General features: G+C 42.2%; 1 protein-coding gene across 2 annotated transcripts in view; it reads right to left on the bottom strand.

Moving 5' to 3' along the window:
- Positions 1-7,810, bottom strand: part of dstyk (dual serine/threonine and tyrosine protein kinase) — a 36,336-nt gene extending 28,526 nt beyond the window's left edge. Inside the window, exons 1-2 of one of the 2 annotated variants that reach the window (XM_036532096.1) lie at positions 7,715-7,810; positions 6,475-6,693 (exon numbers count right to left, since the gene is read on the bottom strand). In XM_036532096.1, coding sequence (XP_036387989.1) covers positions 6,475-6,679 — 205 coding nt within the window. In that variant the 5' untranslated portion in view covers positions 6,680-6,693; positions 7,715-7,810. The other variant, XM_036532095.1, reaches the window with a different exon arrangement.
- Between the last annotated feature and the right edge of the window lie 5,244 nt (positions 7,811-13,054).

Consider the following 13,054-nt stretch of genomic DNA (forward strand, 5'->3'; position numbering starts at 1 on the left):
GACAATGAGGGAGCGGTGTATGGATTGGCAGTGTGACGTCTGCGGGCCCTTTGTCACACACTGGGACAGGAAAACAAAATGCTCTGTTTATCAAAGCTCAAACCAGCGCTGCTATAGGAGACGGAAGGGGAACGGAGAAGGCTGAAGGCTATTTTCAGAACGGAGACAATTTTTTTTTTTTAATTGATGAACTGATTCGCCTAAAATTCGTTTGATGTGGAATTCCACTGTCACATTCCACCATCCCACCAGGCATCTAAACTGGGCTGTCCGTCCCCTCCCTGTACATCCCTCCCAGCCTTTTCTGTTGAACTTGTAGTGCACTGTCATAACCCTTACTCTACCCCCCAAAACAATGTGCTTCCATACAAAAAAAAAAAAAAAAGTGAAAATGTAAATACGTTCCCCTCATGTTTTAAGGCTACAAGTGTGGAAACTCAGCCAGTGTGTCACGCTGCTTGGGGGTGAGAGGCGTCCCTGGATTCATGCAGGACCAAAAAAAACAGTACCCACCGCTTGTGATACTACCCCTGGCTGTGTCACGTGCATTTAGACACCCGAGACATTATCATCAGGCATTACAGACGCTGTTGTACATTTACAAAAGATTTACTCGTTCAGAAAACTGCACTGCAGACTTAGAATCTCTGACGCCTGACCCTTATATAATTTCCCTGCGTGCTGTGAACAATGGGGCTGGCCTGATCCGCTTGTTTGTGAAATAAGGTGCAAGACACTTGGACTTTTACCTGTTATTTTTTAGGGATTGCCGCCGCCCCCTCCGCTGGGAGCGAGCTCCTTTGCCAGCAGGGAGCTGCGCTGGACCCAGCTGCCGCAGCACATGTGTCTTATGTGTATTATCTTAAGATCCATCCAAACAAACAAGAGTTGGGATTCATCTGAGTTAATAACAGGAAGTGGTCATAATCCTCTGTGCTGCTGACTCACAGTGCGTGCGGTTATATAACTCAGACAAAGAACAGAGGGCAGCCATGGCCCACTCTGACTCTTGTTCTCTCATCTCTCCTCGCCCCTCCTCCTCCTTTCCCCAACTCTCTCCCTCTCTCTCTCTCTCTACGGTCTTGATCGCAATGTTGCAGCAGCTCCCTTTGGTTGTGATGTCACAGCAATGACCTTAGCCACCTGTTCCGTTTTTGTACACTCCACCTCCTTGTCACTTTCAAATCTAGATCATCCCAAAGTTTCCAGCAAACACACTTAACTTCCTTTTTTACGGTCACCTGAATGTCCCATCACGTGACATTTGGTTAAAAAAAAAAAAAAAAAAAGTCTGACAGGCAACATTTCGATTTTCGTGTCAGGTTTGCTAAAATGATTTGCAGCATGCTTTAAAAAAAACTGTGAGAACAGGGACGGGTCTCAGGCCTTCCATATGAGGGAGGAGGCAGCCACACCGCTGCTGCTCTGAAGGGTGTGGTCACATATTCAACAGGGGTGGGGTGGCGGGAATTTACCTGAGCTCTTACGCTAACGCCCAATGACATTTTTCTCCCTCGCTAAGGCAAATCATAAGGCTTGTTCGGCAAATGCAACTAATATTACACAGCTACATGCATGGGCTAAACTGCAAGCACACTGCACTGGGAAAACCAGTACCACGACATAGGCTACATCTTGCAAAGACAAAACACAATAAAGCATTCAACTTTATATTTAATAAAGTATATCATTGGACTAAGCCTTTGAAATGCTGATGGCAATTTTCTGAGATAAATGTTGAGTATACAAGAGCAGACTCAGAACACTCTTAAATCTGAACGGACAGTTATTTCTCTGAAATGTTTTACTTAAAAGTGAACGAACTGTTCCACATGCACTGCGGTAATTCAGCCTTCCAACTGTGGCCAAGTGGAACACTTCGATGCTCGTAATGAATGCAACATCGACCGTTCAGACCATTTCCAAAATCAGCTGAGAACAGATGCAGCGTTGCTAGATTTGTGTCAGCGTGTACCCATACAACTTATGGTTGATTTTTGATGTCCACTTCCATAAACAGGTCTTAACCAGAGGGGGACTCAGAGTGGGAGGGGTGGGCTTTAAACCAAGCATGTTTGGCAGCTCTCAGACAACTGGTCGCCTATGTATTTGCTTACATTTAGGGTTCTGCAACCCCCAACAAGGTGACAGATGGGGTGAAGATTCTACTTCTGAAAATCTGCTATTTCCCCACGTGCCTGGTGATCGTCCAAGATGCAAGCCTGGGCCTCTGGAGAGCCCTGGCCATAGCACAAGTCAAATACACATGTGACATGGGGTAGTGCATTTGACAGCGCGCTACATACCACAGTATCAGCTAAACTGAGCCCAGGTCATTTTTTTGTGCTATGCCCTGTTTTTTTTTTTTACTCAGATGACCTCTGCATCTCTAGCACGGTCACCTAACGTGTCTTGTGATTATTCAAGCAGCATAAAGATTACACTATCCGTTGTTAAACACTGTGCTTGGCATGGATGTGGAAAGCGTCTGAAAACTGGAGTTAGCCCAAGGTGGCAATATGGTTACAGACACAGTCTTCCCGAGAGCCTGGCTGCTGACAGAAGCTGCTCTTTACCATATTTTGAATACCTTTTCATATGCGAGCTAGGAGCTGGTTGCAAATCAGATCTTCGCTCGTTCCCTGTCTACACGCACAACGGCCGTGTAAGGCCCAGGACGCACATGAAGGCGAGAGCAGAGCATGCAGCCGAGCGCACCGCGAGGCGACCTCACACACGTTCCGTGTGGACAGCTGCCGAATCAGGGAAGCTGAGGCAGACGGGGAGAATCGTAGTAAGTGTCGCTGCCTCAGGAGTCCACAAGAATTCTATGATCGCACCGCACCGCCCACCAGACACTGATGCTGCCCTGTAAAGTCATCGAGCACTCACTGTAAGTCCAGGACGTAAAGACAGAAACAGTTTCTGCCTATCAGAATAAATGCCTACCTGTCCGTTTCTCTTTGTGTATTGCGTGTCCGTTGTTTGTGTGGGAGCTGTTTGCGGCCGGATTAAGTAAACTCTCACGCTTTCGCCGCAGCTTAATAAATTCCTCCTCTTCCTTGTGATTTTTGGCTCGGTGCTCGTCTTTTTAGTTTTAATGCAAACCGCATCGGCTTACAGAAAACAGGTTGTTTTTCGCTGGCGGTCTCGCTGCTTGTAAATCCAACACCAAACAGGGATCAGCAAAAAAAAAAAATAAAAAAAAGGAGGCCACCTGACACCCGCTGGCAGCTCGTATGGTGTTGGGAGAGTGATAACCATTGCTCATAGGCCTCCACTCCCTCATTTACTCTATTCTTTTTGTACAGGTTTTCTGTATTTTATCACGAACGTATATGCATAAAATGACAATTGCCATTTCATAAAAATATGGTGCAAAGGGATTTCTACAATGCCTTACCCAATAGCAGCTGCTTCCCAATAACTTTCATAATGCCTGAATTATTTGCCCTTGCCATTTTCCAAATGAGGCTGTTAAGGGACACTGTGTCTGCAGTTGCTGCAGCGACACGTCTTTATTTTAAAATGCTGCAGCACTTTCAAAATGACTCCTAAAGTGATCCTTTCTCGACAATTCGCCAATATAAGCTACAACAAAAGACAGCGGCTACTCCAATCACAGAATTGGCTAATTATTAAAAAATGTAATTTATCTCTAAGTATTTTTTTAAATGAAAGATCCAAGTGGTCCATCTTATAAAAGTTGCGATAACATACCAACACACCAAACGGATTACATCAGTGCACTCACTTCGACCCACATAAACCACAGCCATGCCGTTGTCAGTGTCACGCAGGTCAATGCTGCCCTCACTAATCTTGCCTTAACTATGGCTGGGGAACAGGCTGGGCTCACCCTTCCCCCCAGTCTTATCCCTAAAGTCACACCTGAAGACTAACTGTGGAAGTAACTGTGGAAGAAAATACTGCCTGCATCTGCTTTTCTAACGGTTGATGTGTCGTGAGCCATGTGCGCAATATGGCCTACAACATCATCCCTTTCATGTGTTCTCGTAGTCTAGGAGAAAGGTTTATGAATTTTAGATATACTTTTATAGCCTTAGCTTCCGTTTCTGACTCATGGGCTTAGGTGAAACTACACAACCAAGCACTGCAGTTTACCGATCTTTTAATGGGTGGTCTGTTATATGGACCTGCCTTAGAAGAAGCTTATCTGCCACTACTACTATGATGGATAGAATTGTAACATAATGATTACAGTGCCATCTATCACCAGCTGAGCTCTAGAGGAACAGACAGGAAACAGAGTATAACTTCTTATAAAAATCCTTAAAATTACCTATTATGAAGCTACACTGACCAACTAAAGAGTGCTTGCCTGCTATTGCATACAACAGTGCAACACTCAGCTGAGATAACACTAGCTTCCGTGAGTTGTCGTATGTTTAATACAAATGTGTACCTGACCTAAGAGTGTTGAAATATTTTCCTGAAAAGCCAAACAGACGTCAATGGTTAAGTAACACATTTCATTGTCTATATATATCTATATGTTTTTTTTTTTTTTTTATTATTACGCAACATAATATGGAGTGGATGGAGGTACCATGTTCAAAGAAACCAACATGCAAATGGTTCACATGGAATTTTACACAAATGAAAAAGACTTTCCCAGCAAGGCTGGGATTCCACCAACCAACATGGTGATTATGATCTCAATGCGGCATCCAGTTTTAAATGTTTGCTGCCACAGAGGATTGAAAGTTGATGAGATGGGGGGAGAGTTCATGGTTGTTGACCAATAGCGGCTTCCCTTATGCAATTATGCAATTTTCCTGAAACTGAAACTAAGCACTCTGCCAGTTAACACAGGTGCAACAGGCAGTGTCGATTTGATTACAATTCATTATTCAATACAGCACATTCCATCCGTAAGATACTTGGGTTAAAGCAACCTCCAGAAACCCACTGCCCAGAAAACATGGAGATTCTACTGCAAATTACATCACAGCTGCAGTGGATTCCCACGAACTACTTAACGTCTACTTAAGTTTTTAAAGAATTCCCCTCTTTTTGGTTAACCTTCCTTATGTTTAGGTGTGCTGAGCAGAAATCCTTTCAACACCCAAATCTGGGCCACAGTACGTGGGTTAGCATAAAGTAAAAACGGATGACTTCCTTAACGTTTTAAGTCACTCTTACATTACCAGCAGTAAAGTACCTAAAAGCAAAACAAGTTTAACCCTCGAACTTTTAAGGTTGCAGTTAAATTCAACAATGGCGGTGAACGGCTATTGCCGGCTTGTCTACACGACAGTCTCCGTTGAAAGTACAGACGCCATATAGCACCATCAGGTATTTTAATACACATCTCAACTTGATTCAAATATTTTTTCAGTGTGTCACACCACGCAATTCTCCGTTTATTAGACGACAATAATGCTTGATAATTGCCGCTACAATAATAATTACACTGTGGCCCACGCCTCGAATCAATTCAGTTTCGCAAAGCACAGCAACAGTTAAGATACAAGGGATGTCACCGCGCTGCTCGATCACGTGAGGGACATTTTAAGATTGGCTGTTTGTAAACTATTTGCCTTACGCTTAACATCCGAGACCCATTAAGACCTATATTATTGAAAAAGTTATTTCATAATTTCAGAATGGCAGAATTCACAAAACCCTGCTCTCTTGATTCTTTGAACAAGCCCTGAACACGTCAGTGCACACTGAATTTTCACTTGTCACCCCCTTTAAGAAAAGTCCCCTTTTCTGGCCCTAATCGCCTTGACTAAATCCTATTTAATACAATTTCTACAGATGAAGTGCTGGCTGGAAAATGCTGCTTTCCTCTGGCAGTAGTAACGAAAAATGAGTCTAAATCGGTGAGATTGAGTGCTGAAAAATATGACCCCCATTATTTAACAAAACTCAAATATCGCTCTTTTCTGTGTCGAAGGCGAACCTGTTCCAAACCAAGAACCAGCTGGCTGCTGCCGTCACATAGTGTGAGCGACGTCTTTTTCACAAAAAACTAGGCTATTCTACTAAAACTAACAGTACAGAGTTGTGCATTATGCGGCTTGTTCTTTCTCCTCTCCTTCGAGGATAAAAGATCCATTGTCCGTCTTTGTAAGCGTATGCTCCTTTTAAACGCTGTCAGACGGCCAAACAACTTCGAGGCGACTGAACTTATCCCAAGGAGCATTTCTGACAGAAATAGCTGCTGGCCCCTATCGAAACACTGCGCATAAGCCAAGCGAGTCAAATTAAACGAGTTTAATTTATAACTTAGATCAAGTGACTAATAAGGGTGATACAGCCTGTCTTTTCCTTAAAAAGTGGTGCTGGCGGTGAAAAAACAGTTCTTGTTGTTGTGAGGTTTGGGAGCTGTGGTCGTCGCAGCTGCAGTGACAGAGTTGAACAGCGTGGTGTAGCGATGGGGATGAGATCATCCATGCTGGTGTAGTGTGCAGAGGAGAGCGGGGAGGCGCTCCTCCCGCTTACCTGCTTCCAGGGCAGCGGCCTCCGAGCTGGCGGCGGATGCGCAAGCATTGCTGTAGTTCTGTCTGATCTCCCGGAAAAAGGCATTGGTCTCTTTCAAGTTCTTTTTCAGCAATATGGAGTGTTTGTTGTAACTGTTAAAGATCCTCGTCAATTCTCGTGCTAGCGGGGTGACTTTCTGTTGGTTACCCCCACCAACACCCTCCATGGCAAATAATGAGCCTGTTTACACAAAGTTAGACAACGAGTGTTTTTCAGTTTGTTCTACCCTGTGAAAACCCAAAGCGGGTGTAAATTAAGGGATGGTGCTCAAGTTTGAACTTTCATGCAGATGGAGCTTAATTTAAGCTAAGAAGATGTCAATTCGTGTACTTCCAGGCTTAACTACTCTTTTCTCATTAGCTGACAACCTAGCCAGCTAATTGACGTTATTCTGTGCGTTCTATTGATACAGCTAGCAGACAGTAGCTAGCTAGCTCGTTTCGGGATCCGAAGTCTCAACTCCAACAATATTTTGAATAAAAAGTAGCTAGCAATTTGGCAAGCAAGCAAACTAGCTACCTAAAATCTATTCGCTTGACATCTTCAAAGCACCTCGATGACATAGCGGTATAACTGATTTCTGGCAGACAACTGTCAAGAGTCAAGAGGCTAACAATACAGCTAGCAAGACAGATAGGTAGCTAGCAAGCAAGCAAACCACCAAAAGTAATCCAAGGCCCTGATTTATAACTGCACGCTTGCTTGGATAAAACTCCACACGGCGTCAGCGAGCTGGGTACCATTGCGAAGGAACGCAGAAAAACGAATTGGGTTCACAGCCAATCAAAGCAGTAATCCGAGCAAACAGCCCAACACTTTTCGCCTCTCACAAGCTAGCAAGCAAATTAGCGTAACGCTCCAGCTAGCTAGCTAGCTAGCTAGCTAATATCCCACGGTATTCCAATGAGAGATGTGGCTAGCTAGCTAGCCAGCCAGCAAAGCAACCTATAAAGTCAAGTTGGCGAAGTACTCCGTGTGTTAATCCAAATGTGAAAAACAGGCATATCCAATGCGAGCAAAGTGTCCACTTGATTTTAGTCAGCTAACTAGCTAGCTAGATGTCCAAAATCCGAAACAGAAATCCAGACAGGGAGCTAGCTAGCTATCGTTATCACAAAACAGTCAGTCAGTTTAGCTAGCGTGTGCTAGCTATAAAGTCTAACAATTCTCGTTGAGATGGAGATTAATTTCTCAAATCAACCTTTCTACGCCCCCAATCCGGTCCTGACGAAAACTCCCCTCTCTGCTGGCTTTCCCACAGCAAGTACTGCGGATGGACATGGCAAGCCTCTCCACACAGACATGAACAAACAAACTGCTGTGTGCTGCTTGGGAGGGGATATTTGATAGGAGGCCACAGCAGCGTCGCATCATTGATTTCTGGGGAATGTAGTCTGCAGTGACGTAGGAAGCAAAATATTACTGTAGACGTTTCGGGCAAATGGAACATAATGGTTCCGTGTTACTGGGATCCAGTCTTATTTTACGGTGCTACGGTTGGATCTCGAAAATCGGTAGCCAAACACACGTTGCAATACCACAAATCAAAATCACACAAAGTGGGCGGCAAAGTGGGTGTGACTAAACTCTGTATCATCAAGCGCGCATATGCTGAAGAATACAAAGAGAAAGATGTGCAAAAAAGTAATTTGGCAATGGCTGGTAGTGTTTGAAGAAATTAAAAATACAGAAAGATAAAGCTGCTCAATATCGAAAGAGGGTCTTTTCTTCACCTCTCTGTCGTGGGACCAGTGTTCTTTTTAAGGTTTTCAGGGTCGTTTGGTGTGTACGATCATTATTGTGTATATGACATGTAATATGAAAGGCTACATGCTTCGATGAACTAGTTAGTTATGCAGCAACGACAAAAATACATGCTTTTCTACAAATGATGCGGTCGCCTACTGATACTGATGCAGTAATGTTACAAGCATGTTCATACAAAACTGTAGTGTTTAGGTGTAATCCTAGTGTTGTACGGTGAAAGTTTGATGTTGTGAGTGTTCTGACAGCACTTAATTACACTTTGGCAATGGTACTACATTTCAAGGATAGCACAAATGTTTTAGTGTCCGTGCAGCCAATTGTAAAATGTAATGTAGTCTTGTTTAAGTATATGTCTGATTCTGTGTAGATACACGTGTCTCTAAATTTACCATGGACCAACCTTCAAGTAAGTATTTTATTTTTAAACCGAAAACTTGTAAAACAATCTCAGTTGGAATGTAACCTTATTTAATAGCCTATTTGCTCTAAGTAACTACCGTTTCCTTTTAAACTTACTGCCAGACAATAGTTTTCGTTTTCGCTGTGTTTTTCGCAACTATCCATTTCAAATGGTGACTTTGTTTACATATGTGAAAAATAATCATTTTCACCAGTTGCCTTAAATGTTAATGCGATAACGACAGAAACTCTATTTTGGTTGTTACTTCATGAAATAACCCTGGAAATGCCAAAGTCCTTCAACTTGCCAGCTGAGCAACTCCCTCCAACCAGAGTACCTTTCAGCATTACGTGGCAAAAGGCAAGCAAAGTAGTCACAGCACCTGCACAGTTCAGGTTTTCTCTATCGGGACTCCTACCTACGTAGACAACAACTTTTATACCCTCACGAGTAGGTTTTCTTAAATATACTTTCCGTGAATCGTTTTGAAAGTGAAGACGTTTACCATTGTGCACGCACTTGTGTGGACGTCTTAGCCGGAGAGCCAAAGCGCAACAGCGGAGTTTCTTCGGGTAGCAGTAGTTCGTTCCAAAACAGGTGGTTTCACCTCGTGGCTCTTGCGGCTGATTAGGCGACAGCGGTGTGAAAATAATGTGTTTTCTTTCAGAAACAAAACCATGTTGGTCAAAGTCCGGGAAAAATGAATTGGCCGTTATTGGTCAAACTGTGGGGAAAATGAATTGGCCGTTATTAGACTATGCTTTAACGGCAAGGAAGATGCTACAATCTTATATATCGAAGCAGGTTAATGCACAGTAAACAGTCTATTGCGATGAAGAAATTTAACATGTCACCGTATGTATGGATTATAGCAAATCAAGGCCCAGGAAAAATGTTCGAAGTGCATTTAAAACCATTGCTCGCACCGTTGAAACCTCCATTCACTCGACTGTGTCACAGAGGACATCATACACACACATTTTACAATGTAATAATTTCAAATAGGCTATCAATGAAATTCATCTGTGTTGTGTAGTTTCTTTGTTTCAAAGAGAACAAAGTTGGTGATTAGTGTACGTGTGTACTTCCCAATGCCTTGAGCCTATAGTTTGTCTGAGCATGGACCTTGGCTCGCCTAAATCCATTCTGCTTATTAGGGAGCCATCACGGTGGTCCACTTTCAGGAAAAAAAAACAACAACAAAAAAAACGTTAATTTGTTGTTATTTCATTTTAAAGACGTTGTGTCCAACTCAAAAGCCTTCGAGGAAGTGAAAGAGAAAACGCGAAAGTTTTCATTTTTTTTTTACCGAAATTAAAATGAGAACTAATACAGAATGTATATCATATTTCTGTTCGCTGTGTTCAAACATCGCCGTCAAGAATGTATTGCTTTTAAAACTTTTTTTTGTTTGTTAAGTTTGTGGTCTATGTTTTCAAATCAATAGGCGACCATTACAGACCATGTGGACAATGTTTTTTATTCATAGCCCACTGCAACTTCAGACCGCTGATCTGATTGGTCGGGCTCTCTGCCAATGAGAGAGTTTTCTGCTGGCTCTGCCTTTGCAGAAGAATGGAATTGATCTGCAAAGCAGAATTCTCTGTAACTGGCGGAGTGGGCGTTTCTATTCAGTTAATACTTTAGAGATGAGTGCTTTAAATGAGTAAGCGTGTAGCTGGTTTGTTTTGCTTGTCAGGAAAGTTAGATCACCGTTGGGTTTTCATTGAAAATGCTGAAATGGCTAAAGGCAATGGTGCAGAAAAATTGTCACATCTTAGCTTCCGTAGTCTGAAGTGGAGTTCGCGACGAAAATATTAATATAGACTAATACAAATATTTTCCCATACACGGACTCGAATCACCAGAATACTGAGTATTGTGTAAAATTTCCCGATGATGGTCCACTGCCTTGTTTGAGGAGCCTGTGGCTCGAATGTTTGGAAGCTATTTTCATAATCAGTTTTACACTCTTGTGAAGGACATTAACCTTAGAATAAAAGATAGATGTCTGGAAACAATGTTTGCCTTTGTATAGTAAAATTTGTATCGCTTGTATGGAATCCTCTGCTGCATTCTCTATTTGCGACTTGAAAAGCTAATACTCAAGTCAAGTCACTTACTGCTCTCTGTTGGTCATATTTTGGTACTACAGCAGACGTCGACGGTAGCGCACAGGGCGCGGGAAAAATAGCAAGCACACAAGCATATGAGAAATGAAGCTTTGAAAATGCCGGGCAATTTTTCAGTTTTGGTTCCTAAATTGATGTAGTTTTATTTTCAATTTCTTATGTAGATGAACAACTGTGTATTATTCTAAAGTGGATGTGTACTGTTTTGTTGTTGGAATAAGGGGCAAAAGTTAATCTAGTCCTACAAAGAGTAGACTGCAAGAATGCAGCCCGTAACTGATGCGTAGCCGTGGTGCTGCTGTAGTGAATAATGGCATGCTGTATCCCTGGTCCAGAAGCCAGTCTAAACTGGGATATAGTAGGGGAGTGAGCAGTAGCCATAGAAACAGCATTCTAAAGAGCCATGCCAGATTAAATTAAACTAACTTTAAACACAGTATCGCCTCAGGCCCTGACATATGTCCAGATGCAGGTTGGCACTGACAGCACTGCAGATCTGGAGTGCCAGTAGAAAGGACAGTCCAGGAATGCTTTGTGGGGCATTCATCAGTGTGCTGTAGTTACTGTTCACAAGCTTTGGCTTGGGGAACCCCCCCCCCCCCCCCCCCCCCCACGTGTGCTGGTGTTTGTTCCAACCAGAATTTTGCATGTTCCCAATTATAACAAGTAGTTCATTGATGAGAATAATGAATGTAACGGACTCTATGGCAGTGCATTTGTGAAGGGGCTGTATTGGCTTGCCCGCTCAGTTAATTGTTTGGTTCATAACTTATCAACTGATTGATTAACAGAGCATCACATTTTCCAAACGCCAGAAGCGTGGACACCTGTCTACTGTAAATAAAGCCGTGCCAGTGGGAAGGGAAGATGATGCAAAAGGCAGTGAGCCCAAATCTGCACTCTCCTCATGCCAGTTTAAAGGCAAAGGCATGAAGATGATTCAGTCTGCTTTTCAATCACCCTAAATGATCAAGAGATTACTCAGAACAAAAAAAAGAAAAAGAAAAACAGCACACACATTGGATCCTGGGAGCACGTTTGAGAAACCCTGCTGTAGAAAGTTATTACTAAGTTTCTTAAGACTAATGTCCATGCTGAAACTGTGTTCCCACTGCGGTGTGGTGGGCTCAAGAAGCTTCTATATGCACCAGTGCTAAGTAGCATTATAGAGCATGTCAGTGCATACCAGTGGAAAAAAAGTTCACTTTATCACCTAGAGTCAACAGTGTGATTAGACCCCTTATCTAGGGACCTTGGTCTTTAGCCTGTCAAACTGTCTCTATCCTTTTAGCTAGGCAAGCAACGTGGACCATGGTTCAGACGTCACTGTCAATCGACCCTGTTACATTTGGAAGCTTAATAAAGAATGTAAAAATGTAATATTTAGTTGCTATTTTGACTTTTCATATTTTTGATATTTCTTTTTCGCACTTGTCATTCCTATTCATTAATAGTGTTGGTATAAACCTCCGCTATTAGGCTTCACAATGACCGAAATGAGAAAGCACAATATCACCTACTTTGTTGATATGTAGTACCAAAAACTACCACAGGAGGGCATTATGAAATGACTTCAGTTTTCCGTGAAATAAAACAGTTCAGTCCCAAGTGAATGTTTCGACGGCAGTTTTAACAGCTGCTTCAGATATGCACTGTTTAATTACATACCATGTTCTTTTGAGAACATAAACGCGCAATTTGTGTGCCAAAACGAAATCATATTGTTGAAATCTTGATAAGGTTGAGATTAAAGGCAGGTAAGGCTTTCAGCGATATTCATCCCAAATCCTCCAAACCATCGGCATGTTAAATGTTTATGTTTTATGTTATTGATTTTGCCATAATGCTAAAAAAAATTACCACAAGAGGGCCCTATAAGGAAGTGATTTGTCAATGAATATATCAGAGAAACATTCACTTCAGCTCTGAGCCCCGCGGATTAACATTGCAAATCAAATAATCAAATACATATCCACTTAAGTTCACAGTTAAGAAGTGTCTTGAAAGATGCTGGGTCTCAGTTTTATCAGTCATTATTGACACAAACGTGTTGTGTATAACAATTTAAAATTTAAATAGGAAAAACTGAAATATTATGAACCCCAATAGAATATACACGTGGAAATATTTTATTGTAAGACACAGATTTCAGACAATAAACAGGCTAAACAGGACAGTTTTTAATGAGCAAATAAATTAATTTAATTATGTGTTAGTGGAATTAAAGGTTGCAGTCATGATA

This window comes from Megalops cyprinoides, chromosome 6 (genome assembly GCF_013368585.1).
Source record: "Megalops cyprinoides isolate fMegCyp1 chromosome 6, fMegCyp1.pri, whole genome shotgun sequence".
In the NCBI taxonomy this organism is placed as follows: Eukaryota; Metazoa; Chordata; class Actinopteri; order Elopiformes; family Megalopidae; genus Megalops; species Megalops cyprinoides.